The 26,156-nt window shown below is 40.1% G+C and overlaps 1 protein-coding gene and 1 non-coding gene across 2 annotated transcripts; one reads left to right on the top strand and one right to left on the bottom strand.

Moving 5' to 3' along the window:
* Positions 1 to 22,396: 22,396 nt before the first annotated feature.
* LOC148803112 (small nucleolar RNA R71) lies at positions 22,397 to 22,503 on the bottom strand. Its single transcript, XR_016081619.1, has one exon. It is a non-coding gene; the product is annotated as a small nucleolar RNA R71 (small nucleolar RNA).
* A 634-nt stretch (positions 22,504 to 23,137) lies between these two features.
* Positions 23,138 to 24,313, top strand: LOC104608313 (uncharacterized). The gene has a single exon (XM_010274263.1). The coding sequence runs from the start codon at positions 23,138 to 23,140 to the stop codon at positions 24,311 to 24,313; it is 1,176 nt and encodes a 391-aa protein (XP_010272565.1).
* Positions 24,314 to 26,156: the final 1,843 nt, after the last annotated feature.

The following is a 26,156-nucleotide window of genomic DNA, read 5'->3' as shown; positions in this document are numbered from 1 at the left end:
ACTGTCTAACACTTCCTCTCTAAGAGTAACCGTGCGGAACCCTAGCCGTTTTGGGCCCATTTGAATATGATTTTAAGAAAGCCGGTGGGAGCCACTTTGGTTTGACCTAAATCAGATCTAGGGACGTAACAACTTGTTTCCTCCAGATTTATATAACTGCATGTGATAGAGAGATTCATATGATGAATTCTCTAAAGGCCTTCCGTCATTGGCATGAGGATAGGTTTATCAGTACTGAGGAGATGCATAAAATTGGGCTATCCATTTGCTGGTGAGTCTGTTTGATTGCTTGATAAGATGATAGGGGCATCATAGACCGATGTGGGAGGGGCCTATCCTAAAATGGAAGACGCTCTCACGGTACCTTGGCGTTCACGAATATGACGGGTCCGCACTTACTGGATAGAAAGTTTTAACCTAAAGTGGTAATGAACCTTGTTTGATAGTGGCCAAAGGGAAAGCTCATAAGATGAGTGGATATGATCCTTCATAGAAAGTGGTGGGGCTTTGTAATTGAAACATTTGGCTCAATGCATCATATGTGATTTCCTACATTTCTAGATATATAACCTTATCTTCGTCACTGAGATGGGAGGGAAATCTTAGAGATGAAGAAATGGAAATGGAACATAGGTTAAAAGCCTTTTCTATGTAAATAACATGAATCAATTTAGGTTGTGGACTAGAAGCTCTCGACTTTGAGCTTGATGATGACACCAAGATTAATGCCGTCTTGAACACTTTGCCTCCTTTTTCAATTAGTTTGTCAAGAATTACAACATGAATAAGCTAAATGTTAGCCTTCATGAACTTAACAATATGTTGCAGAGGGTTGAAGAACTAATTAAGAGGGACAGGCCGATTGCCATGCCTGTTGAAGGTGGCAAATCGAGCAAAAAAAAGAGGAAGGCAAAGAAGAAGCCTCAGAAGAAGGTTGACAAACCTAAAAAGCAGAAGAAGGATAAGACATCAGATGCCTGCCACTTCTGTAAGTAGGCCAACCACTGGAAGAGGAATTGTCCTCAGTATTTGGAGACCAAGAAGCAAAGTAATTTTGAATCCTTTTTCATAGAAACCAATTTGTTGGATACTTTTGCGTCCTAGTGTATTGACTCCGGGGCTTCTACTCATGCATGTAATACATTGCAGGGGTTCAAGACAAGCAGAAGGCTGAGTGACGGAGAAGTGACTCTTTACTTGGAGACTTCTGCAACAGTTGTAGCTACAACTATAGGAACTGCAGATTTGTATTTCAGAGAAGGAATAATTACTCTTAAAGATTGTCTTTATGTACCTAATTTGAGAAGAAATTTGATTTCTGTTTCAAAATTGTGTATGGATGGTTATTCTATTTTTTTTTTCAATAATGTGATTACTATTAAATGGAATAACAAATTACTCACTTATGGAGAACTTGAGAATGGTCTCTATGTTCTCCATCCTTTTCTGGAAACAAACTTAACCGAAATTACGTCAGATGTTATCCCTAAGAAAAGAACTCATGATACAGTTAATCCCACGTGGCTATGGCATTTCCGACTTGGCCACATTAACATAGATCGTATAACTAGGTTGGTAAAGGATGGTCTTTTGGATTTTCTAACTGTAGAAGATCTTCCAACCTGTAAACCTTGCCTTCAGGGTAAGATGACGAAACAACCATTTACAGGAAAGCTTGAAAGATCTACAGGCACACTAGACTTGATACATATTGATGTATGTGGTCCCATGAATGTTAGGACACATAACCAGCATGTTTACTTTATAACATTTATCGATGATTTTTCACGGTGTGGTTACGTGTACCTAATGAGACATAAGTCTGAATCCTTCGAAAAGTTCAAGGAGTTCAGACAAGAGGTCGAGAAACAGTTGGGGAGACAAATTAAGGTCCTTTGATCAGATAGATGGGGCGAATATCTCTTCGATGAATTCAGGGACTACTTAAGGGAAAATGGGATTGTATCATAACTAGCTCCTCCTGATATATCATAATTAAATAGTGTATCGGAGAGGAGAAATCGAACTCTATTGGATATGGTCCGTTCACTTCTCGTCCACTTGGAATTACCTATATCCTTTTGGGGTTATGCATTAGAGACTGCAATATACGTGCTAAACCGGGTTCTAACCAAATTCGTTCCTAAGACTCCATATGAGTTATGGACTGGTAAGAAATCAAGTGTACGACATTTGAAGATTTGGGATTGTCTAGCACATGTTAAAAGAATAAGTGTTGACAAATTGGAATCCAAGACCAGTTGTAGCCTATTTGTAGGTTACCCCAAAAGCTCTATAAGTTATTTATTCTATGACCCAAAGGAGCAAAAGGTGTTTTGCAGTCGAAATGCCTATTTCTTGGAAGAAGACTACATCCTGGACAATCATTGTCAGGAAATAGTTCTTGATGAGGAGAGCCTAGGGGTAGAGGGAGATGTCCAAAGGCTCCAGAAAATAACCAACCTAGAAGGTCTACCCGGGTATCTAGGCCTCCACTTCGTTATGACTATGATAAAAAAAGTTACTTGAAGGAAAACATGAACAGTGAGGAAGATCCCATAACCTATACGGAAGCTATGTTGGACATAGATTCCTTGAAATGGGTAGATGCCATGAAAGCCGAGATGGACTCGATGGAGACCAACAAGGTTACGGGATATATAAGATGAAAGCAATTGGTTGCAAATGGATATATAAGATGAAGAAGGGCCCTGATGATAAGATTGAGACCTATAAAGCTTGTCTTGTGGTGAAAGGGTACACTTAGAAAGAGAGAATCGACTATGAGGAAACATTTTTTCCAGTGGCCATGCTCAAGTCCATTTGGATCCTGCTAGATGTAGCAACACACTATGATTATGTGATTTGGAAAATGGATGTTAAAACCACGTTCTTGAATGGAGATCTTACTAAAGATATCTACATGCAGCAACCACAAGGATTCATTGTTGCAGGTCAGGAACACATAGTGTGTAAGCTTAATCGATCCATATATGGAACTTCAGCAAGCTTCTAGGAGCTGGAACATCCAGTTTGACTCTACCATCAAACAGTTTGACTTTGAGCAAAATCTGGATGAGCCCTGTGTTTAAATGAGGACAATGGGAGATAAGATTACGTTCTTGGTTCTTTATGTAGATGACATCCTACTCATTGGCTTTCACAGCAATTCTCCATGAAAGATCTTGGAGAAGCATCCTACATCTTGGGACTTTGACTCTATAGAGATAGATTAAAGAGGATAATTGAATTATCCCAATCTACTTACATTAACAAGATTGTCAAGAGATATAGCATGGAGAATTCCAAGAAAGGAAATGTTCCTTTCAGGCACGGAGTTACTCTCTCCAAGGGTATGTCTCCCAAGACTCCTGAGGAGATTGGCATAAGAGAGGTTCCCTATGCCTCAACTGTAGGGAGCATCATGTATGCCATGCTGTGCACTCGGCCTGACATTGCTCAGACAGTGAGTGTGGTAAGTAGATATCAATCAAATATAGGACAGGAGCACTGGACAACTGTGAAAAACATACTGAATTACATTTGAAGGAGAAAAGAGTTTTGTCTAGTATTCGGTGGTAGTTCACTACAAATCCTAGGGTATACTGATGCGGACTTCCAATCAAACCCAGATGATAGAAAGTCTACATTTGGTTATATCTTCATGGTGGGGTCCTATGTAGTTAGCTAGAAAAGCAGCAAACAGGAGTCCACCACAGATTCCATAACTGAGGCCGAGTACATTGCCGTAAGTGAAGCTGCAAGGAATCCGTTTGGATGAAAAAGTTCATTCAGTTATTAGGAGTTGTTCCGTCCAGCACATCACCCATTCCATTGTTGTGTGACAACATTGGAGCTATTGCTCAGGCTAAGGAGCCACGAGCCCACTCGAAGTTGAAGCACTTCGAGAGGAAGTACCACGTACTGTGGGAGATTGTTGGTAGAGGGGACATCCAGATTTAGAAGGTAGCATCAGTGGAGAATGTGGCAGACTCATTGACTAAGCCACTCACACAAAAAGTGTTTGAGAAACATGTGGAAAGTATAAGACTCCAGCTTGTACGAAATTGGACCTAAGTGTAAGTGGAAGCTATTAAACAGTGTATGCCCTTAACTCTAATAAAAATGATGTACATTATTGACATTTATTGTAAATGAATAAAGTACATAATTGATTTATGTTATCTATAGTGTGTTTCTGTGTAATACCCTTAAACTAGACACTTATGATACTCGTGTTAGTTTAGAATCTTCACAGTGATTGGACAGACCTGGAGAGGTTTATCTTGCTAAGGCTGAAACTAATGTGTTGCCAAGTCGGTTGGGGTGGCTTTTCTCAGCTACTAGGGCGAAACCTGAAGCACGTGTAGTGTTGGTTTGTTTAAAACTCTGAACATGACCATTTTCTAGTTATGCCCTGGACCTTGAAGACAAATGGGCAAAACTGGAAAGTTACACCTGACCCCTAGACTCGATTATGGTACTGCACTTGGTGTTGGATTGGGTTGTGTTTGATATGCCAATTAGTGAGATCCTTAGAAGGGGTCAAAACCTGGGTATGTTGGGGCAGTTTGAGAATTCACCTGAGTGGGTGATCATAGTGATAGAATCAGCCCCTTTGTCAGACAAAGTAAATGATCGGGGAATGCACTCTCTCTAATGGAAACCTAAACTGCCGACAGTTGATTTCAAACTTGTTAAGATTTGTTTTGCAAAATATATTTATATAGAGATATACATATATATATATTATGGTTTCACAAAATGTTTGCAAAATGTTTTAATTCCTGAGATCCATGTAAGCAGAGAGTGCAACACTTTACCTTGCAGCCGAGGGAGAGGTCCTCTCTTGTTGGGCAGTGTTTGATCATTATAGATTGAGAGGTTAAGTGTAAGACCATCTACGGCTTTTACCTGATGGGCTAATCTCACTTAAGTCCATAGTCCTTGGGCCTTCATAAGGTAAACCCATACTGATGAGCTCAGGGGTTCACTGTCTTCAGCAGTGAATTCGGCCAAGCCTTGTAACAAAGGCTAGGTTGAACCCATATGGCTTTTGTGGAGATCAATGCTAGGGTCCCACGCTATACAAAGAGAGCCGTGCTAGCCAACAAATTAAAGGGAAAGTAAGCCTGATAACTTAATGAGCCTAAAGCCCAATTTGAACTAGCTTAATGAGATTAATAAGAGATGTGCAAATTTGAGTTCAAATTTGCTTCTAGATCAGCAAGAGGATAAGATATGTCTTATCCACTTAGGAGTTTAGATCCAAATAAAGATTTGGATCAAAGAACCCTCTCCTGATATGATTAGGAAGCTGATCCAAGAAGGATTATAAATAGATGGAGAAATCCTTCTGTTAAACACTTTTTGCAAATTCAGATCTTCTCTATTCTTGCCTCCTGACCCAGTTTGATCTCCATTCTTGGACTGATCAAGAAAGTTTCTTGATTCTAATTCTTGCTTGAAGAAGCAGATCTGAAGTTGTGCTCATATCCCTTGCATGATCCTTGCTGAAGGATTATAATTCTTGTTGAAGAATTGCTTTGCTGATCTTGCCTCACCCTAAGCTGTGTCATCTTTAGTGGAGGTGGGATTTGGTGACCTCTTTGGGCGTGAACACCTACATTGGGAGCTACTTGCATGGATTATGTATCAGGTATAATCCTCCCTTAATTTTGGTTTTAGATTTGGTCTAGTTTGTTTCAAGAACGAACCTTGAAAAATGTAGTTTTTCTAAATTAGGGAATAGGATTCCCAGAAGGGAGAAAGAAATTTTTGAAATTTCGCCCAACCACCCTTCATGGTTCGGCCATCCATATGATGGATCTTCCTTCCCTTCATGCCTTGCCTTGCACCTCGGGCACAAATTGGCCTCTACACCTTTTATGCACCTTGCGATTTTAAAACACTGTGTTCAACACATGTTTAATCTACTAGGTACATGTGTTAATAGAATCTAATCTTTGGTCTGATTATGAACACTGTCAAATCCTTCTAATAGTTGGCCCATCCTTTTTTAATAAATGATGATAATTTCATTATATCACAATTGGATTTGAGATTGAAAGCTCATACATCTCTTGGAGAGGCGCGAGTTGCAGCCTCCCCCAACAAGATACAAGGAAAATAAAAAGCAAAACATATCACAATTGAGTCCCTGTATTAGTGAGGTACTGATTCTGGATAAGCTTCTATCAAGTGCACTCATTTTGCATCGGTATCTGTTCATGAAATGTAACTTGTAAAACTAGTTGTATCTTGCTTTTGTGTAACTAGAGTTTAATTTTTTGTATTTTTTTTTACATTTTCTACAAAATTTCTGCAATTTCTGCAATTTTCTATAATTTCTTTTAAAATTTATTTTGCAATTACCTGATCCGTATCTACCCTATGTCAATCATGAAAAAGAAAGAATAATTCTCAAAGATTTTTTGGGTATACATTGACCTAACCTGGTTGTAGCTTTGATCGAGAAATGTAAGAGAGAGAGAGAGAGAGAGAGAGATCTTCCACATTGCACCATTGCCCCATCCACATTGAACCATTGTTTATGTCATAGTACCCTATCTACTAGTACTTATTATTTTGGTCCCAATTGTTTAGAGCATTCTATCCATCCCTAAGATAATTCATATCAATTGTCTCTTCAGGAAAATAACCACTTGTATAATTTGCACAGTTAGAAATCATCCAAAATATCCCCTCACTTTCTTGATAATGGTCCACAATTTCCCTCAACTTTCAGATAGAGATGTTCCATTAAATGAAAATGGGCAAAATTTCTAGTGTGTCCATTTTTCAAACATCAAATGGTTGTGTTTAGAGATGAGAAAATGGATTTCTTTTGCTGGTAATAATTCTTTGTTTAGGATAAAGGTACATGCCAATTGACAATTGGATAGACATGTCACGAACTGGAATCAGGTACAGTTTGGAATTAGATGCAATATTATGCTTAAGAAACTTGGAATTCCATAAACAGAGAATTTCTTCCTTTCCAATTATTTCCCTTTCTAGCTTATGTTTTGAACTTTTCTTAAGTGGATATTGATAGTTACTTTCAAGAAGAATCTTTTCATTTGATTTTTCTCATTTTCTTCTTGAGATCAATTACTACTTTTATGAATTGATTGAATCAGGGATAGAGTGTGGTTTCAAGTTACTTGATTTTTTTGGAAGGGGATTATGACATTTTGCCAACAGTAATTAGGATCTTTTGCTGCCAAGGATGGGCCAAGGGCAACAAGGTAAATTTGCTTCTGTAACCAAGGGCTGATATGTTTGAGGGCTGTTGTGTCCGACATGAGGAGGAGAAAGCATGTTAGAGGCCCTGGGTGTTATCCCAAGGGTGGAGACTCTGATGGTCAAGTTTCTCAAGTATGCAAAGGGGGTCAGACGAGGCCTGAGGAGAGTGCTCAGACGAGGTCACCAGGGAGATGGAGAGCTTAAGAGCAAGAGTAAGCCAAGAAGCCAAGATGTTCTTACCAAATAAGGAACACCCCTATTTATACTTGAGCTCGCTTGGAGCTTGTTAGCAGCGGATGGCGAAGATTGTATCTGGTCGATTCCATGTGGCACCATCCTGGCCCTACCACATGCACCTACATCATTTTCCCCCCACTCTCAAGGCCATGGAGGAAGGATGAGTGGAGACCTCGGCTTTAGTTGAAGAGAGTGCAACATCATTATTGGCGCTGGATGGCGTGTCTAGTGAGAACATCAGCTTCGGCGGAGAGAGCATTAATTCAAAAGCGCGGAGGCATTAGCATCGGCTGCTGAGGGCTTCCCGTAATCGTCTTGGTGGCAACTGCTTTGTAGTTGACTCCATCTCCTGGGAGTGTGATGGAGGGCCAAGGGCTAGGTACCGTGCCTTGTGAAGTTGTGAGGTGATTGTGCCCCTCGGTTTTGTGCTTCATAGACGTCATGGTGGACCCGTATGTAAGATAGGCGTCAGCATCGGCTGATCATTGTCATGTATGGGACAGGTGATGGATCGGTCTACTATAGTTGTGTGTGAGATGGATGTAGGTGTTGACTGGAATGGCCGTACGTGGGGCGAGTCTTGGCATTGATTGGTGGTGATCGTATGCAAGATGGGCATTAGGTCATGATTGTATGCATTATGGGTTTCGGCGTCAATTGGTCATGACTGTATGCAAAACGGGCATCGGGTCGTGACCTTACGCGATACGGGCATTGGGTCAGTCGGGTTTAGTTGCTTTTAGCCTAGAGCCATGGGCAAACCAGGTGACTCGCTCGGCGCCGTTTTGCATTCCCGAGGTCGACATCACGTGTCAGACTGTCAGGTCTACTGCTCCATGGTCGTTGGAACAACGTGATCTGAGCCGTTCATTTTTCTTTAAATAGGGCACTAGTTGAGGCAGTCACCACCATTTGCTTTCTTCATCTTGAGCTTTCAGAGACCTTGTCCACCTTCTTAGCCAATCCCTTAACTTATAGAGACCTCGATTATTAGGTAAAGGACTGCCCCCTTAGCCATGTCTTACTCCAATTCTGATCCTGAATGCTATGACCTCCTTGACTTATCGGGTGTGAACTCACCTCATCCTACCACTTCCACTGAGAGCTCTAGTAGTGAGTCCGAGGGCTCGCCTTCGAGGCCCGAGGTCTAAGTACAGAGGGAGAGGGCTGCTCCTAGAGGTGTCGAGTGTGACCAGAGGGGCGGTGACTCTCCCAATGAGAGTATTGGTTCTACGAGGCCGAGAGGCAGCATAGAAGCAAATGCCTTGGCATCACCTAAAGTGGTGGAAGGCGATGAGGCTGAAGAGTCGAGCCCTGAGTACATAGCTGAGGCCACGACCTGAGGTATAACCATAATGCGTTATCCATGTTGCGGCATGGGTAGTGAACTTAGCATAGAGCACAAGAAGGCTCTTGTTTAGTTGTACCATATTCTGAGGGGATATAGGCTTAGAGTCCCCAATACTGGTGATAGGCCTTGGCAGCCCAAGGAGGGGGAGGTGTGCATGCACGAGCACTAACTCCAGTTTGGCCTTAGATTCCCCCTTTATCCCCTTGTCTCTGAGCTGTTGAGGTGTTATAACATTTCTATCAGTCAACTTGCCCCCAATGCCATGATGATGATCGTTAATGTGTTGGTGATGTCACAACTCTGAGGTGTCTGTGTGACTGGGAAGATATTTCGGTTCATTTTGTTCTGAGGAGATACCCTTCTGGAGAGGGTTTGTATTATTTCCAGGCCCGTCTTGGAAGGGTTGTGGACAACCCATCATTTGTTCATAATTAGAAGAAGAAATACTTCTTCATGTCCTGTCCGGAGGGTTGGTCGTTTAGGTCGGACTGGGGGGAGCTAGATCTCATAGCCGAGTGGATAGCGCCCTATTTATGGGATGAGGAATCCTACGTGGTTGCCCGAATTCGGGTGTTGGGGATGATCCGTGCCGAGCCCTTGGTGTCAGAAGAAGCGTTGGTGTGGGCTGGCCTTAGCCCCACCCACCTTGGCAGGGGAACTCCTGCTAACGACTTTACACGTCAGCTTTCTTCTTTTGTACCTCATACTAACATGCTCACGGTGCTTTTGCAGAGATGCAGGGGAATGCCAAAGAGATGTTGCTGGAGGTGGCTAAGTCCCTGAAGAAGACTTCCAATGAGGGGCCATCGAAGAAGCAAGCGGTGAAGGGAGCACCAGCCAAGAAAGAACCTTGGCCGAAGGCGCTTGTTGGGGCCAGGGCTGAGAAGAGGAGAGGGCCTGCTGAGGCCAAAAAAGGGAAGGAACCCATAGAGGCTGACCAACGTAGGGAGCCTGACGCAAAGAGGTCCATCGAAACCCTCCAGTTTCTGACGGGAAAGAGGCTAGCCACAAAGGATTGCCCAGTTGAGGGTAGTGAAGGGGGTCCATGTACGCCAGGGGGGTGCCTAACCGAGGGTGCTGTTGGGGGGTCCCGCCACTGTTGGGGTCGGCTAGGCCCTGCTAATGGGAATTCTCTCGGTTGGGGACTAGCACACCTAGATCTAAGCAAGCGTATGGTGTGTCCGAAAGCACATCGTTAAACTCCCCAGAACACCAGTTTAAATATTTATAACTTTTACTGTTTCTCAAACAACTACTAATGTAGTAAATGGGTGAGAACGGGTTGTATCCATAGGGAAGTAAGTGAAAAATTAATATATACTTAGATCCGGACAAGAGAATGCAATCAAGAATGGTAGAAAATATGAAAATAAAATCTATTATTGCTGAAATTAAATGTTTCAAATTTAAACAAGACAATAAATAAAAATTAGAATTTAATAAAGTATGAGAATCAACAAAGGAAATAAAAGAAATAAATAAAAAAATGATCCAGAATCCGGATCCGGTGGCGGTAGCTGTAGATCAGCCAGACAACTTGTAGAAACCCCTCCTGACAAGAACCGGGCGTCCGTCCTTTCTACAACCCTCAAACCCCTCGAGACACCTTAGCCTTGAACTGAATGAATTCAGATCTGCAAAACAGAGAAACGAACAAGAATTAAATCTAAAATATTGCAGAAATAAAAATAACAGAAAAGAAAACAAAGAAAAGAAAACAGTGCTTGATCAGATCCAGTAGGAGTAATTGCAGATTGGTTGAACAGCTTGCAGGAACCCTTCCTTACAAGAACTAAGCATCCTCCCCTTCTACAACCCTTGGACTACTCTAGAAACCTTAGCCTTGTTAAATGGGTGCATTGACCAACCCCTTCTCCAGGGCCCCTGGGGTCGTTTTTATAGAGAAGGGTGGATATAACTAGAATTAGAGACAAAGAGGGGGGTGGCAGCTGTGTTTTAGCAAAAATATGGGTGCCTTAGAGTTTAGAATGAAGGGTTAGGATGGTTCTAGGGTGATCCTAAGGCTGAGAAGAAAAGGAGAGGGTGGCCAATCTTATATAGGGTTGGGATTTAATGGCTAAAAGCTGAATGGTGAAGATTAGAATTTAGGTAGCTCCCTAGGGTTAGAATGCTAAAAAGAGAGTGCCTTAGAGTGAATAGTGGAGATTAGAAGGGATGGAAGGTGATGATTTAGTAGTTAGGGGTGACTAGGTTTGTTAAGAGCGAAAAGAATGGGTTAAAAGGCGTCATAGGGTTTGCTAAGGCGTGGAGAGCATGCTAATACAGTAGGAGGGGCGCCAAACTAGGTTTAGCAGCTAGGAGGCGCCCTCCTGCTTTCAGTTTTTCACAAAAGCACCCCCTTTCTCAGCTGGACTTCACACCAACTTCTCAAAATCTGCATTTCAGCCATGAAAACTTCCTAGTTTTCCCCAAAATTTGCACAGAGACCCTCGGAGGTCACAACATTGAATTTAACTGGGAAAAGGGCATACTTTGACTATTCTAAGGCCGAAAATACCCTTGAAATGTGAAATGATGCCCTTAAGGCATCAAATACAAAGTTATAACACCCCCAACTTAACCGTTGCTAGTCCCTTAGCAATGCAGCCTTAAAATTACACTGAGTATAGAGATCCTTCCCATCTCAAGATCATCCCTACAAGAATGAGTAAGCATCCTAATCCAACATTCTTAAACTCTGTATAGATCGGTATTGGGCTTTAGGGGTAAAACTATCATACTTTGAATATTACAGAAACTTTGCTTAAAAATCTTAAATTCCCTTCCATTTGCAGATTGTCTTGATAAGCTGAGATTGAATTTTGAAAATCAAACGGGTATTCTTCTTATCATTTTTGATAGTGGATTTCTACCCCTGAACTTGACATGCACACTTATTTTTATTGCTACCTTCCATTGTTTTATGCAAATCTCGACACTTGGCTTAGGTGAAGAGACCCAATTACTAAGTGTAGGGTGTCCATTGACCTTTTATTCTTTTTTTTTTTTGCAACACATTTCAGAGCAGTCCACTGTTTCTAACAATTAATTTTTTTTCTAATTTCTTAATCTTTCTCTTCTTATCTTGGTAGGGGCAAACTTGGAAGTATTTTCCAATTTCTAAACAGTTTCACAACATTCAAATGAGACCAATTTTTACTCACACTTGCTACTAATTTCTACAAAATTCAATATTCTTTTATCAGTTTCCTCAACCTTTTCTATTTGAGAATCTCTTTTAATGGAAAAAAATCTCAAAAATTGTTAGTGAAATTTTAATTCTACATTTCTAAAGGCTTAGCTCCTCAATCATCATTTTTTTTCTCTCTCTTTCCTTACCCCCAACTTAAATGCCATTGTCCCTAATGACATGACCAGAATGATGCAAAAAGGATATGGGCCAAAGGGAGCAATGAATAGGGTTTTCTTGAGGAGTTCAAGGTCTGCCACCTAGTCTCGAATCAAGAAAAGAAAAACAAATCCTAAAAGCAAAACCACTAAAAACTACGTTGGGTTGCTTCCCAACCAGTGCTAAGTTTAACATCTTCAGCCGGACACATTCACACACTTCTTCCATCTACACTTTCTAACTCACTTTCATCTTCATATATACAGGGCTCAGACTGGGCTAACCATGGGGCAGACAGGGCATCTAAAATATCATCAACTACATCTATCTTGCACTCATCTTCCCCTAGGTTTGGATACTTAGTGGCATTAAAAACATTTAACCGGACTTTTTGCTCCCCTAATGAAATGTCCATTTCTTCCAATTTACAGTTAGTGTTTGCATTGGCCGTTGCTAGAAATAGACATCTTAAGGTTATCGGGATGTGGTTCAGTTCCTCAGTTGGGGTCATGTTTGGGATGATAAAATCCACTAGGAAGTGACAACCCTCTACCCTAACAATGACGTTCACAATAACACTTCGAGGAGTCTTGACTGACCAATCAGCGAGTTGTAGAATTACTGGGGTTGGTTCTAACTCACCGATCTTGAACCTATCATGAATGGACGAAAGCATATTTATACAGACCCCTAGATCCAAGAAGACCCGATCAAAGATGATTCCGAAGATGACACAGCTTGTGAGAGGAGCACTAAGGTCTTTCATTTTTCGGGGAAAGTGGTTTAAGAGAGCTGCAGTAACATCTGCCGAGAGCATTATTCTTTGTGGGGCCGATCGTGGCTCCATCATTTATAGCTCTTTCAAAAACTTGGCATAGGCCGAGACAAGTTGGATCGCGTCGAGGAGAGGGAAGTTAATATGGACTTCCCTGCTCTCCTCTTTGCGAGTCTCTTTCTTCTTTCACACCGGCCCGACTATGAGTGCAGTTGGAAAGGGAACTACGGGTTGGTTCACTAAAGGTTCTTCTTTTGAAGTTTCCTTTCCTTCTTCTCCCCCCAACTTAGGGTCTTCCTACTCCTTTTCTTCTTCATTAACTCTCTTTTTCTCACACGGGTTCTCTAACATCCTCCCATTCCCTAAGGTTGTAATAACCTTGGTATTTTCAAGCTGAGGGTCCATAGGAGGTGGTTGAATCTGCTGTGTAGGAAAGCTTGGTGGCTGATTTCTAGGGTTTGCAACCAGTTGACTTGGTGGTCCTATTCAGCTTCGGCTAGCTGTCCTATTCGGCTCTCTAATCTATCGATGGACTGTTGCTAATTTAGTATCAGCTGTTGAAGCTGCATGAATTGATCATCTACTGAACGGGATTATGGAGGTTTTGGGTAACCCTAATACGGTTAGGCCAGTTGGTTCCTAGGATACATCTGCTGGAATTGGGTTTGCCCTTGTGGCCTCTAAAATTGCTGGGCCCTAGAGTTAGATGGATGGTAGTTCTGGGACTGTGTGTAGGTTTGACATGGTTGAGCTGATTGAGTCCCAGGGTAATCATTGTACTCCCAGTGGGTCTAGGCTTCATACCATTGAGAATGCACATTTGGTAGGGGGGTTTCTTGGACTTGGGCCCTATAAATGAAGTTGGACTGATTTTCCCACCCAGGGTTATATGGGTGAAAGAATGGGTTAGCATTGGGTTGAAAAAATTTGTTGGCCGCATTTACTTGGTCTAGAATGACTAGTTGACATGGGCTCACCGTAGGGCATTGGCTAACATTATGGGCCAGGCTTGCACAGATGGAACATGTTGGATAGGATGAGAAGGTTGGGTATGGGCCACTTTGTTGACGATATGCAAGGATTTGGTCAATTCTGTGGGCCATCCCATTAATCTTGTCTAGTTGTCGAGACATATGGTTCCAATCTATTTGTGTCTCAGGTTGGAAGTAATTTCTCATTCCACACACTCCGATCATTGAATTCATTTTCTCTTATTTTGTTTTAACCCCCCTTTTTTCTTTTTCTTCTTTTTGAAATTTGAAATTTAAATTTTGAATTTTAATTTCAAACTTAGATTTTGAAATTTAAATTCTAAAATTTAAACTCAAATTTGAATTTTTAAGTTTTTATTATCTCTTTTTTTATTTTTTATGTTTTTTTTTTGAAATTTGAAATTTAAATTTTGAATTTTAAATTCAAAGTGAGATTTTGAAATTTAAACTCAAATTTGAAATTTGAAATTTTATTTATTTTTTATTTTTTATTTATTTTATCTTTTATTTTATTTTATTTATTTATTTTTAAATTCGAAATTTAAATTTTTGAAAATTTAAATTCAAATTCACATTTTGATAATTAAGTTCCTAAAATTTAAATTCAAATTTGAAATTTTAATTTTTTGTATATGCAAGCAAATCAACCACATGAGCTAGGGTTGACCTAGGGTTTCCTAAACTAGTGGTTCATCTAATGTGAATCCTCTTAGGTTCACTTGGAATTACACCTCTTATTTTAGAAAACTACATTTTCAATTATCGTTCTTGAATCCAAAACCGGACCAGATCTAAAACCAAAAGAGGATGAGAGGAATATACCTGATACAAAGTAGAAGTAACTCCCAATGAAGGTGTTCACACCCAAAGAGAATACAAAATCCCGCTTCCACCGGAGATGACACAGTGTGTAATAAAGCAGGATCAGTAGGATGGCTCTTTAGTAAGAACCAGGATTCTTCAACAAGAATCGAACAGGGGCTGGTGAGCACAACTTCAGATTGTTTCTTCAGCTAAGAAATAATATTAAGAACCTTTATTTATCAATTCCTCAAGAGGAGATCGAATTGGGTAGGGATGGCAAGAATAAAAGGGAATTTTGCAGGTTGCTGTGCTATTTAGCTAAGGAATTCGCCCCCTTATTTATAGCCTTCTTAGGATCAGCCTCCTAATCTAATTAGGAGAGAGTTCCATAATCCAAATCTGATATTTGGATATGGACTCTTGAATGGATAAGACTTATCTTATCCTTCATCTAATCCTAATCAGATTATAAATCCTTTCTTGTCTCCTTTTAATTAACTAGCTTAAGCCCAGATCGAATTGGGCTTTAGGCTTATTAAGTTTATGTGCTCACTTAACCTCTTAACATGCTACCTAGTTGGCTCTCTTTGTATGGCGTTGGACCCAAACATTGATCTACACATCAGCCACATGGGTTCAGCAAATCCTTTGTTACAATGCCTGGCCAAATTCATTGTAGGAGACAGTGAACCCCTGAGTTCATAACTATGGGCTCTTAATGGAACCAACATTTACACTAAATGGTCCTTAGATCCAGACACCTTGTTTAAATCCAAGGACTATGGGCAGATGCAAGATTATCACATGAGGTATTACCCTCAATGGTCTTACACTTAACCTCTTAGCCCATAATGATCAAACATTGCTCGACAAGAGATGACCTCTCCCCTGGTTGCAAGGAATAGTGCTGCACTCTCTTCTCACATGGATCCTGGGAATAAAAACATTTTGCAAATATTTTGAAACCAAAATATATATATCTGTATCTATATAAATATATTTTGCAAAAACAAAATTCAACGATTGAAATCAACTTCCGACAGTTTAGGTTTCCATCAGAGAGAGTGTATTACCCAATCATTCTCTTTGTCCAACAAAGGCGTTGATCCTATCACTATGATCACCCACTCAGATGAATTCTTGGACCGTCCCAACATACCCAGGTTTTGACCCCCTCTAATGATCTCATTGGTTGGCATATCAAAGATAGCCTGATCTAACACCTAGTGCAGTACCATAATCGAGTCTAGGGGGTCAAGTGTAACTTTCTAGTTTTCCCCATCTATCTCCAAGGTCCAAAGCAATACTGGAATTTTGGTCCGGTTCAGGGTTTCAAGAAAACCCGCACTACATGTACCTCAGGTCTTACCCTATTAGCTAAGATAAGCCACCCCAACCAACTTGGCGGCACATTAGTGTTAGCCTTTGCAGGATAAATCTCCCTAGATTTATCCAATGGCTGAGAAGATTCTAAACTAACACGAGTCTCATAAGTGTCCAGTTTAAGGGTATTACATAGAAACACACCACAATGACATGAATTAATTATGTACTTTATTCATTTATAATAAAGGTCAAAAGATACATCAATCTGATTGAAGCTAAGTGAAGGGATGAGAGATCCATGATATGGATGGCCGAACCCTGCGGGTAGGTTGAGCGAAATTTCAAAAATTTCTTTCTCCCATATGGGAATCACATTCCCTATTTTAGAAAATTACATTTTCAAGGATCAATCTTGAACCCAAACCGAACTAGATCTGAAACCAAAATGTAGGAGAGTGATATACCTGATACGAGTAGTAGTAACCCTCAACAAAGGTGTTCACGCCTAAGGAGAATACCAAAGATTGCTCCCACACAACATAGGGTGGAGTAGAATCGGCAGGATGGTTCTTCAGCAAGAACCTGATTCTTCAGCAAGAATCTGATGGTGGGCGAGTGAGCACGACTTCAGATCACCTTTTCTGCCGAAAGATGATATTAAGAACCTTTCTTGATCGCTCCTACAGGTGGAGATCAAACTGGTAATGGCAGCAATAGCAGGAGAAGGCAAGAGCAGAAGATGGCGTCAGTCTAACTATATGCTGTCTTCTCTCTTGAATCAATAAGCTGAAGGATGAACTGGAGGTTCGCCCAACTCCTCTATTTATAGCCTTAAAGAGAGGTTCTCTTAATCCCATTAGGAGTTTCGTAATCCAAATCTTGTATTTGGATCTGGACTTTCTTTAAGAGATAAGGATAATCCCTTATCTTATCTGCAGATAAAGATCAGCCCTCCTAATCTAATTAGAAGTTTCCTGATCCAAATCTTTATTTGGATCTGGAACCTCTGAGTGGATAGGGACAATCCCTTATCCTATCTGCTAATCTAAATCCCAGAACCGCCCCTCTTTAATTAATCTGATTAAGCCATTTTAAATTGGGCTTTAGAACCATTAAGTCTATGTGCTCACTTATCCTCCAAACTGCTGCCCAGTTGGATATCCTTGTATGGAGTGGGACCCAAACATTGATCTATACATCAGCCACATGGGTTCAGCCCAACCTCTGTTATAAGGCCTGGCCGAATTTACTGTAGTAGACAGTGAACCCCTAAGCCTATCACCATGGGCTCTTAATGGGCCTAACATTTACACTAAATGGTCCCTGGGTCAAGCCACCTTATAAAAACCCAAGGACTGTGGGCAGATGCAAGATTAACCCGTCAGGTATTGTCCTCAATGGTCTTACACTTAACCTCTCAGCCCATAATGATCAAACCCTGCCTGACAAGAGAGGACCTCTCCCTCGGCTGCAAGGTACAATGTTGCACTCTCTAATCACATGGATCTTGGGAATTAAAACCTTTTGCTAACATTTTGAAACCATAATATATATAAGTATATCTCTATATAAATATATTTTGCAAAAACAAATTTCAACGGTTGAAATCGACTGTCGGCAGTTTTGGTTTCCATTAGAAAGAGTGCATCCCCGATCATTCTCTTTGTCTGACAAAGGGGCTGATCCTGTCATTATGATCACCCACTCAGATGAATTCTCGAACTGTCCCAACATATCCAGATTTTGACCCCCTCTAAGGATCTCATTGATTGGCATATCAAAGACAGCGCAATCCGACACCTAGTGCAGTATCATAATTGAGTGTAGGGGTCAGGTGTAACATTCCAGTTTTGCCCATCTTTATCCAAGGTCCAGGGCAATACTGGAATTCTGGTCCAGTTCAGGGTTTCAAGAAAACCCACACTATATGTACCTCAGGTTTCACCCTTGCGGCTGAGACAAGCCACCCCATCCAACTTGGCGGCACATCTGTGTCAACCTTGGCAGGATAAATCTCCCCAGATCTATCCAATGGCTATGAAGATTCTAAACTAATATGGGTATCATATGTGTCTAGTTTAATGGTATTACACAGAAACACACCATTATAACATGAATCAAATATGTACTTTATTTATTTACATTAAATGTCATAATGTACATCATTCTGATTGGATCTAAGGACATATACTATCTAACAGCTCCCACTTGCACTTAGGTCCAATTGGGTACAAGCCGGATTCCCACACTTTCCACGTGTTTCTTAAACACTTTCTGTGTCAGTGGCTTAGTCAATGGGTCTGCCACATTCTCCGCTGATACTACCTTCTGAGTCAAGACGTCCCCTCTTCCAACTTTCTCCCACAGTACATGGTACTTCCTCTCAATGTGCTTCGACTTCGAGTGGGCTTGTGGCTCCTTATCCTGAGCAATGGCTCCAGTGTTGTCACACAACAATGGAATGGATGATGTGCTGGATAGAACTACTCCTAATTCCAAAATGAACTTCTTCATCCAAACGGCTTCCTTGGCAGCTTCACTTTTGGCAATGTATTCGGCCTCGGTTGTGGAATCTACGGTGGACCCCTGTTTGCTGCTTTTCTAGCTAACAACACACGATCCTATAGTGAAGATATAACCAGATGTAGACTTTCTATCATCCGGATCTGACTAGAAATCCACATCAGTATACCCCTAGATCTATAGTGAACTTCCATCGAATATCAGACAAAACTCTTTTATCTTTCGAAGGTATTTTAGTATGTTTTTCATAGCGGTCCAATGCTCCTGCCCTAGGTTAGATTGGTTTCTGCTTACCACACTCACTGCCTTAGAAATGTCAAGACGAGTGCACAGCATGGCATACATGATGCTCCCTACGGCTGAGGCATAGGGAACCTCTTTCAAGCCCTCAATCTCTTTGGGAGTCTTGGGATACATACCCTTGGAGAGAGTGACTCCATGCCTGAATGGAACATTTCCTTTCTTGGAGTTCTCCATGCTGTATCTCTTGACTATTTTGTCAATGTAAGCAGACTAGGATAATCCTATTATCCTCTTCGATCTATCTCTATAGAGTCGAAGACCCAATATGTAGGAGGCTTCTCCAAGATCTTTCATAGAGAATTGCTATGAAAGCCACACTTTCACCATAGTTAACATTCCTACATCATTCCCAATGAGTAGTATGTCATCTACATATAGAACCAAGAACATAACCTTATCCCTACTGGTCTTCTTGTAAACACAGGGCTCATCCGGATTTTGCTCAAAGTCAAACTATTTGATGGTAGAGTCAAATCAGATGTTCCAACTCCTAGAAGCTTGCATAAGTCCATAGATGGATCGGTTGAGTTTACGTACCATGTGTTCCTGACCTGCAGCTATGAAACCTTATGGTTGTTGTATATAGATATCTTCAGTAAGATTTTCATTTAGGAATGCGGTTTTGACATCCATTTTCCAAATCTCGTAGTCATTGTAAGCTACTACAGCAAGCATGATCCTAATGAATTTAAGCATGGCCACAAGTGAAAAGGTTTCCTCATAATCGATTCCCTCTTTCTAAGTGTACCCTTTCGCCACAAGACGAGCCTTGTAAGTCTCAACATTTGTAACCAATTGCCTCTACCCCAAGGGGTGGATCTACTAGAGTCCGAACTCCATTGATTTCCCTTGAGTCCATCTCAGCTCTCATGGCATCTACCCACTTCAAGGAATCTATGTCCAACATAGCTTTCGAATAAGTCACTAGATCCTCCTCATTGGTCATGGCTTCCACTAGGTAACTTTCTTGGTCATAGCTATAACGAACTGGAGGTTTGGATACCTGGGTAGATCTTCTAGGTTGGTTATTTTCTGTTGCTGGTGGGACATCTCCCACTACCCCTGGGCTCTCCTCATCAAGAATAACTTCCCGATGATGATTATCCAGGATGTAATATTCTTCTAAGAAGTGGACATTTTGAATGCAAAATGCCTTTTGCTCTTTTGGATCATAGAATAAGTAACCCACAGAGCCTTTGGGGTAACCTATAAAAAGGCAATGACTGGTCTTGGATTCCAATTTGTCAGCACTAGTTCTTTTAACATGTGTCGGACAACCACAAATTTTCATGTGTTTCACACTTGGTTTCTTATCGGTCCAAAATTCATAGGGAGTCTTTGGAACGGATTTGGTTGGAACCCGGTTCAACACGTATATCACAGTCTTTAATGCGTAACCCCAAAAGGATGTGGGTAGTTTTGAGTGTGCGAGAAGTGATCGGACCATATCCAATAAAGTCCGGTTCCTCATTTCTAACACACCTTTTAACTGTGGTGTAGTAGGAGGAGCTAGTTGTGATAATATCCCATTTTCTTTTAAGTAGTCATTGAATTCATTGGGGAGATATTCACCTCCTCGATCTGATCGAAGGGCCTTAATGTGTCTTCCCAACTGTTTCTCGACCTCTTGCCCAAACTCTTTGAACTTTTCAAAGGATTCAGACTTGTGTCTCATTAGGTACACGTAACCATACCGTGAGTAATTGATAAGCTTAAGTTATTCATAAGAATTTCAGGTGTTTTTAGGTTTAATTGTTGAGATTCTATGGTTAATTTGGGTATCTTTGAGTCAATTTAATGCATTTGGATGTTTTGTCACTTTTCAGGTAACTAATCGTCAAAGATGAATCTTCGGGGCCAATTTGGAACAAGCTGATAAAGATCATGGACTAAAGTGTGAAGCTCTACAAGTTTTTGGACTAATCGTCAAAGATGCTAGGGTTAATGGCGACTTTTGTTTTTTTTTTCTAATTTTTAGGTGGTGATATATAGGAAGGAGGTGGAGTTGAAAGAGAGAGATCTTTTTGGATGAAGAACACTCAATTCGAAGAGAAAAAAAAACAAGGGAGAAGACAAGATTGAAGATCGTTAAGTCAAGATTGAGAGATCGTTTGTAATATACTTTCTTTTTCTCTTGTAACATCATGTTTACTCTTGATATTGGGATGTTGCTTGTTCTTAATTACATCATGAGTGGCTAAGTTTTTATTGTTTGGGATTAATACTTGATCATGCCTTGATTTTCATTTATTAATAAAATCGATGAGGTTCTTGTTATATTGTGTTATTTGTGCTTATTACTTATCATTGATTGATCACCAATGATTTGTTCTTTAATCAAGATTATTCATTGAGAAATGATAATTGAGGTGGAACTAATAACACTTATTCAACCAATAATTAGGTAGAGATATCAATTGTTGGTAGGATTTCCTTATAGGTGTATTAACAACTTGGGTTTATGCAAAGAGGATTTCGATTGAAAGAATAAGAATTCATTGATTGTAATTCCATTTAATTGAACATAGGTTTAGCTAATCGACTCTTGAGAAAGATTGACTAGTGCTTTTAGGAAACACTTTGGAATATAACAACCCTCGTGAGATTTTATTGATATTGAATCTTGATGATTGTGATTGGATTAATCCCTAGCAACTTTGTTATTGATTCTTGTTCAAATTAATTGTTTTTGTCATTTAATTTCCTTAATTAGTAGCGTTAGTTTACATTCCTTAATAGGTGGCTAAATAATTCTTTCCTCGTGGGAACGATTCTGTATTCTTTACTATATTAGTTGTATGACTCCGTACTCTTGCGGAGAGTGACCAAGTTTTGGCGCTGTTGCCGGGGAAAGAATTTTATTTAACACCATAATTAATTTAGTTTCTCTTGATTTAAAGCTCAAATCTTTAGTAGTTTTTGCTAATTTTTGTTTGTTTACATTCTTTCTTTAGGTACCATTTTGGCGTATGCAAAGAACTCAAAGTTCACAACCTGAGCTTCTTCCTTTCAGACCTGAAATTGATAAGTTTGTTAGAGAAAACGAGAAAGTTCAGCAAGTAAGGGTTTCAGAGATGGCAGAGGATAATGAAGGTAACCAAGCAAATCGACAAGATAATGAGAGAACTCTTAGAGATTTTGCTATGCCTGGGCTGCATGGTGCACAACAGAGTATTGCAAGGCCAAACATCAATGCCAATAACTTTGAGATTAAGCCAGCTCTACTCCAAATGATCCAATCAAGTGTGCAATTTTATGGCATGGGCAATGAAGATCCTAATGTTCACATTTCAAATTTCTAGGAAATTTGTGATACCTTTAAATACAATGGAGTTTCAGACGATGCTATAAGGCTTAGGCTTTTCTCTTTCACCTTGAAGGATAAAGCTAAAGCGTGGTTAAATTCTCTACCACCGAACTCCATAACCACATGGGCACAACTGGCACAGGCTTTCTTGGCTAAGTATTTTCCCCCAGTTAAAATTGCAAAGATCAATAAAGACATCACTACTTTTCAGCAATTTGAGAATGAATCATTGTATGAGGCTTGGGAAAGATTTAAGACTTTGCAGAGAAGCTGCCCTCACCATGGATTACGTAAGGGACTTTTGATTCAGACTTTCTACAATGGAGCCACTCGCACTACTAGAGATACTATTGATGCTGTTGCAGGAGGTTCATTGATGAGGAAATCTATAGATGCTGCTTTTGATCTTTTAGAGGAAATGGCAGCTAATAATTGTTTGTGGCCATCCAAGCGGCTAAATCCACCTAGACAGGGAGGCAAATTAGAGGCGGACTCCATAGCATCCTTGCAGGCCCAAATTTCAACTTTAATCAAGCAATTGGACACCATGAACGTGCAAGCCAACGCCATCAACAATTCTATGCAACCAATCTGTGAGTATTGTAATGGTATAGGTCATGTTAGTTCTGAATATTGTGTTGGAAATTTTAATTTTGCAGGTGGAAATTTTATGGAGCAATGCAATTTTATAGGGAATCAATTCCAAGGAAGGCAGGTCAACAACCCTTACTCCAACACATATAACCTAGGGTGGAGAAATCACCCCAATTTTTCATGGAGTAACAATAACAACAATGCTGGCAGTTCCAGTTTCCAAAACAACAACATGCCTAGACAGCAAGGACCACCAGGATTCTAGCAACATCCTCAGTAGGATAGATCAGTTTCTTTTGAAGCCAAGCTGGATAAATTTATTGACATGATGAGTAGCAAGATGAGCAGCCAGGATGAGGCCCAGAGAAGGATGGAAGCTAAATTTGATCAAATTGCAAAGAACCATTTGTCTTCAATTCACAACTTGGAGGTGCAGATAGGCCAACTAGTCAATGCTGTTTCAGCTAGGAACCAAGGTAACTTACCAAGCAATACTGAGACTAATCCAAGGGAGCAGCTTAAAGAAATTTCACTAAGGAGCGGGAAAGTGCTAGAGCCAAAGCAAGATGTGCAAAGTAAGAGAACAGGTACAGATGTTGAGGGTCCTTTATCAACCAATGCTAAAATCTATGATGAAGGAACCAATGATGAGTCAGAGGAGAACCAAGGTGACAAGGAAAATCACTCTAATGCCCAACCTTCATCCTATGTTACACGAATCCCATTTCCTCAAAGACTGAAGAAGCAGCAGACTGAACAACAATTTTCCAAATTTTTGGATATTTTTAAGAAGCTGCAAATCAATATTCCTTTTGCTGAGGCTCTAGCCCAAATGCCTCAATATGCTAAATTTTTGAAGGAGATCATCACTAATAGGAGGAGATGGGAGGATGACCAAACTGTATCATTGACTGAAAAGTGCAGTTCAATCATTACCAGCAAAATGCCTACCAAATTAAAAGACCCAAGGAGTTTTACAATTCCATGTGTTGTTGGTAGCATTGAGTTTCCTAAGTGTTTGTGTGATTTAGGTTCTAGCATTAATTTGATGCCTTTGTCTATTTTCAGGAAACTTGGTATTGGAGAAGTGAAACCTACCTTGATGACTTTGCAGTTGGTGGATCATTCCATCAAGAAACCTCATGGCGTGGTTGAGGATGTACTTGTGAAAGTGGACAAGTTCATATTTCTTTTGGACTTTGTTGTGCTAGATTTTGAGGAGGATCATGATTGCACCTTGATCCTTGGCAGACCGTTTCTAAACACAGGGAAAGCTTTGGTTGATGTGTATGAAGGGAAATTGACCCTTCAAATTGGTGATGACAAAGTTGAGTTTAACATGTCCAAGGCTATGAAACATCCTATGGAGGAAGAACTTTGTATGAGAATTGATGTGATTGATTCATGTGTGAAAGAAGTATGTCAAGTTAGTGAGGTAGAACAAGATTTTGAAGATGATGCAGTGGATGGAAATGCTTGTGACACTGAACCTTTTGCTAAGTGATGAGAGTAGAATTTATCATATTTTTATCCCCAATTATTCTGTCTTTTATACTGAATTAGTACTTAATTGGACTCATATTTCTTGTATTTCGGTTCAGGGCACAAAAGAAGGCATCAGGAGCAAAGAAAGACAAATTAGATGATTTTTCACAATTTCAACATCGTTCAGTAATCTAGGCTTAACTCGCGTATCCGAACTCTGATTGGGCTGATTCAAGACCACAACTTTCATGTTTTTGGATTTCACAGGTTCAGCCTGAATCGAAGTCAAATCCAGGCCCGAAGTCGGGGCAAATTCATAGGAAGGCCCAATCCGCAGCTGAAGCCCAACTTGCAAAAAAGCCTGGCTGAAGCCCAATTCGCAGAGGAGGTCTAATACGAATCCAAGAACAAGAAACTGAGAAGAGTCCTTCCAGATCTAAATTCTTGATGTAATCTTAGAGAGATAAAGGGATTGAGTTCATTAGATAAGGAGATAAGAGTAGAATTAGGATAGGACTTTTTATTCTTGTAAGATCAACTTCAAGAGGAAGTAGGAGACCACCCCCTCCTCTTTAAGCTATGTAAAGGAGGGGGCAGACCAGCTTGAGGTATCACTCAATCTTGGGGATTGAATCAAGAAGCAAGGAGCAATTAGTCAAGAATGGATCAAGAATTCAAGAAACTTCAAGAAGAAGGTGGTGGCAAGAAGAGGAGATCTCAGCACCATGGGTGAATTCAAGAGTTCTTTCTTTCCCTTTATTTGCTTTAATTCTCGTATCATGAACTGGTTTGTTTCTTGCTAGGGCTGGGGAAAGCCTAACCATGTTAATGATAATATTTTTATCTTTATGATTTATCCAAGATTGTGATTTCCATATAGTCTATGAATTATTGCGCTTAATGCAATTAAGAGCTTGGCCACCTCTTAATTGATTTGTGTTATGTGAATGAATCGAGAGAGGAATTCATATAATCGATTGAATAATTCATAGTGTGAATTGAATGGTATATAGAGATATATATACATGATTCATCTGAACTTAATGGTTTTTCTTGGACTTAATGCATTTCCATCTTGAGAGCTCTACTCGAGAGATCGAAGGGTTACCTGATGGACGTAGTTTTAGTATATTTCGAGAGAGAATATTAAATAAAATTGGAAAGACCTCAGCTTATGGGAATGGCAAATAATCTTGGTTAATCAAATCCATTAATATTCATTACATTGGTTAGGTTGACCTAAAAGTCCTAGCGATTTCATCCATTGCATATTCGGTTAGTGATCACCCTTGTTTTTATTTTCTTTTTCTAGTTTTTATTTCCAGTAGTTCTTGCTCAAATCTGAATTTCGATTGTCCAAATAATTAGGGAAGACTGTGGTTCTAATACTTATTTTGTTAAATCCCCATGGGAATGATATTTTATACTACTTGATAACTAGTGCACTTGCTAGGGTTATATATTTATAGCTATCACTAAGCTTGAATTACTGGTAAGAAGCGCTAATCCCACTCCTCCTTCTATTGAGCAACCACCTAAGCTTGACTTGAAACTTTTACCATCACATTTGAGGTATGCATTCTTGCGAGATGATAATACCTTGCCAATTATTATCTCAAACAAATTGTCGAATAAGCAGGAACAAAAAGTGTTAAATGTGGTAAGGCATAGGATTAAGGCTTTAGGTTGGCAAATTTCTGACATAAAGGGTATTAGCCCTTTTATTGTGATGCACAGGATTCACATGGAGGATGGATTTCATGCCACAACTGAGAGGCAAAGAAGATTGAACCCGCACATGAAGGAAGTGGTGAAGAAAAAGATTGTTATGCTTCTTGATGCAGGTATTTTCTATGCTATTT

The sequence above is a fragment of the Nelumbo nucifera genome, chromosome 1 (genome assembly GCF_055504915.1).
Source record: "Nelumbo nucifera cultivar China Antique chromosome 1, China Antique-T2T, whole genome shotgun sequence".
Taxonomy (NCBI): domain Eukaryota; kingdom Viridiplantae; phylum Streptophyta; class Magnoliopsida; order Proteales; family Nelumbonaceae; genus Nelumbo; species Nelumbo nucifera.
The sequence above is the reverse complement of the archived record's forward strand: the minus strand, read 5'-3'. Positions and strand labels throughout refer to the sequence as shown.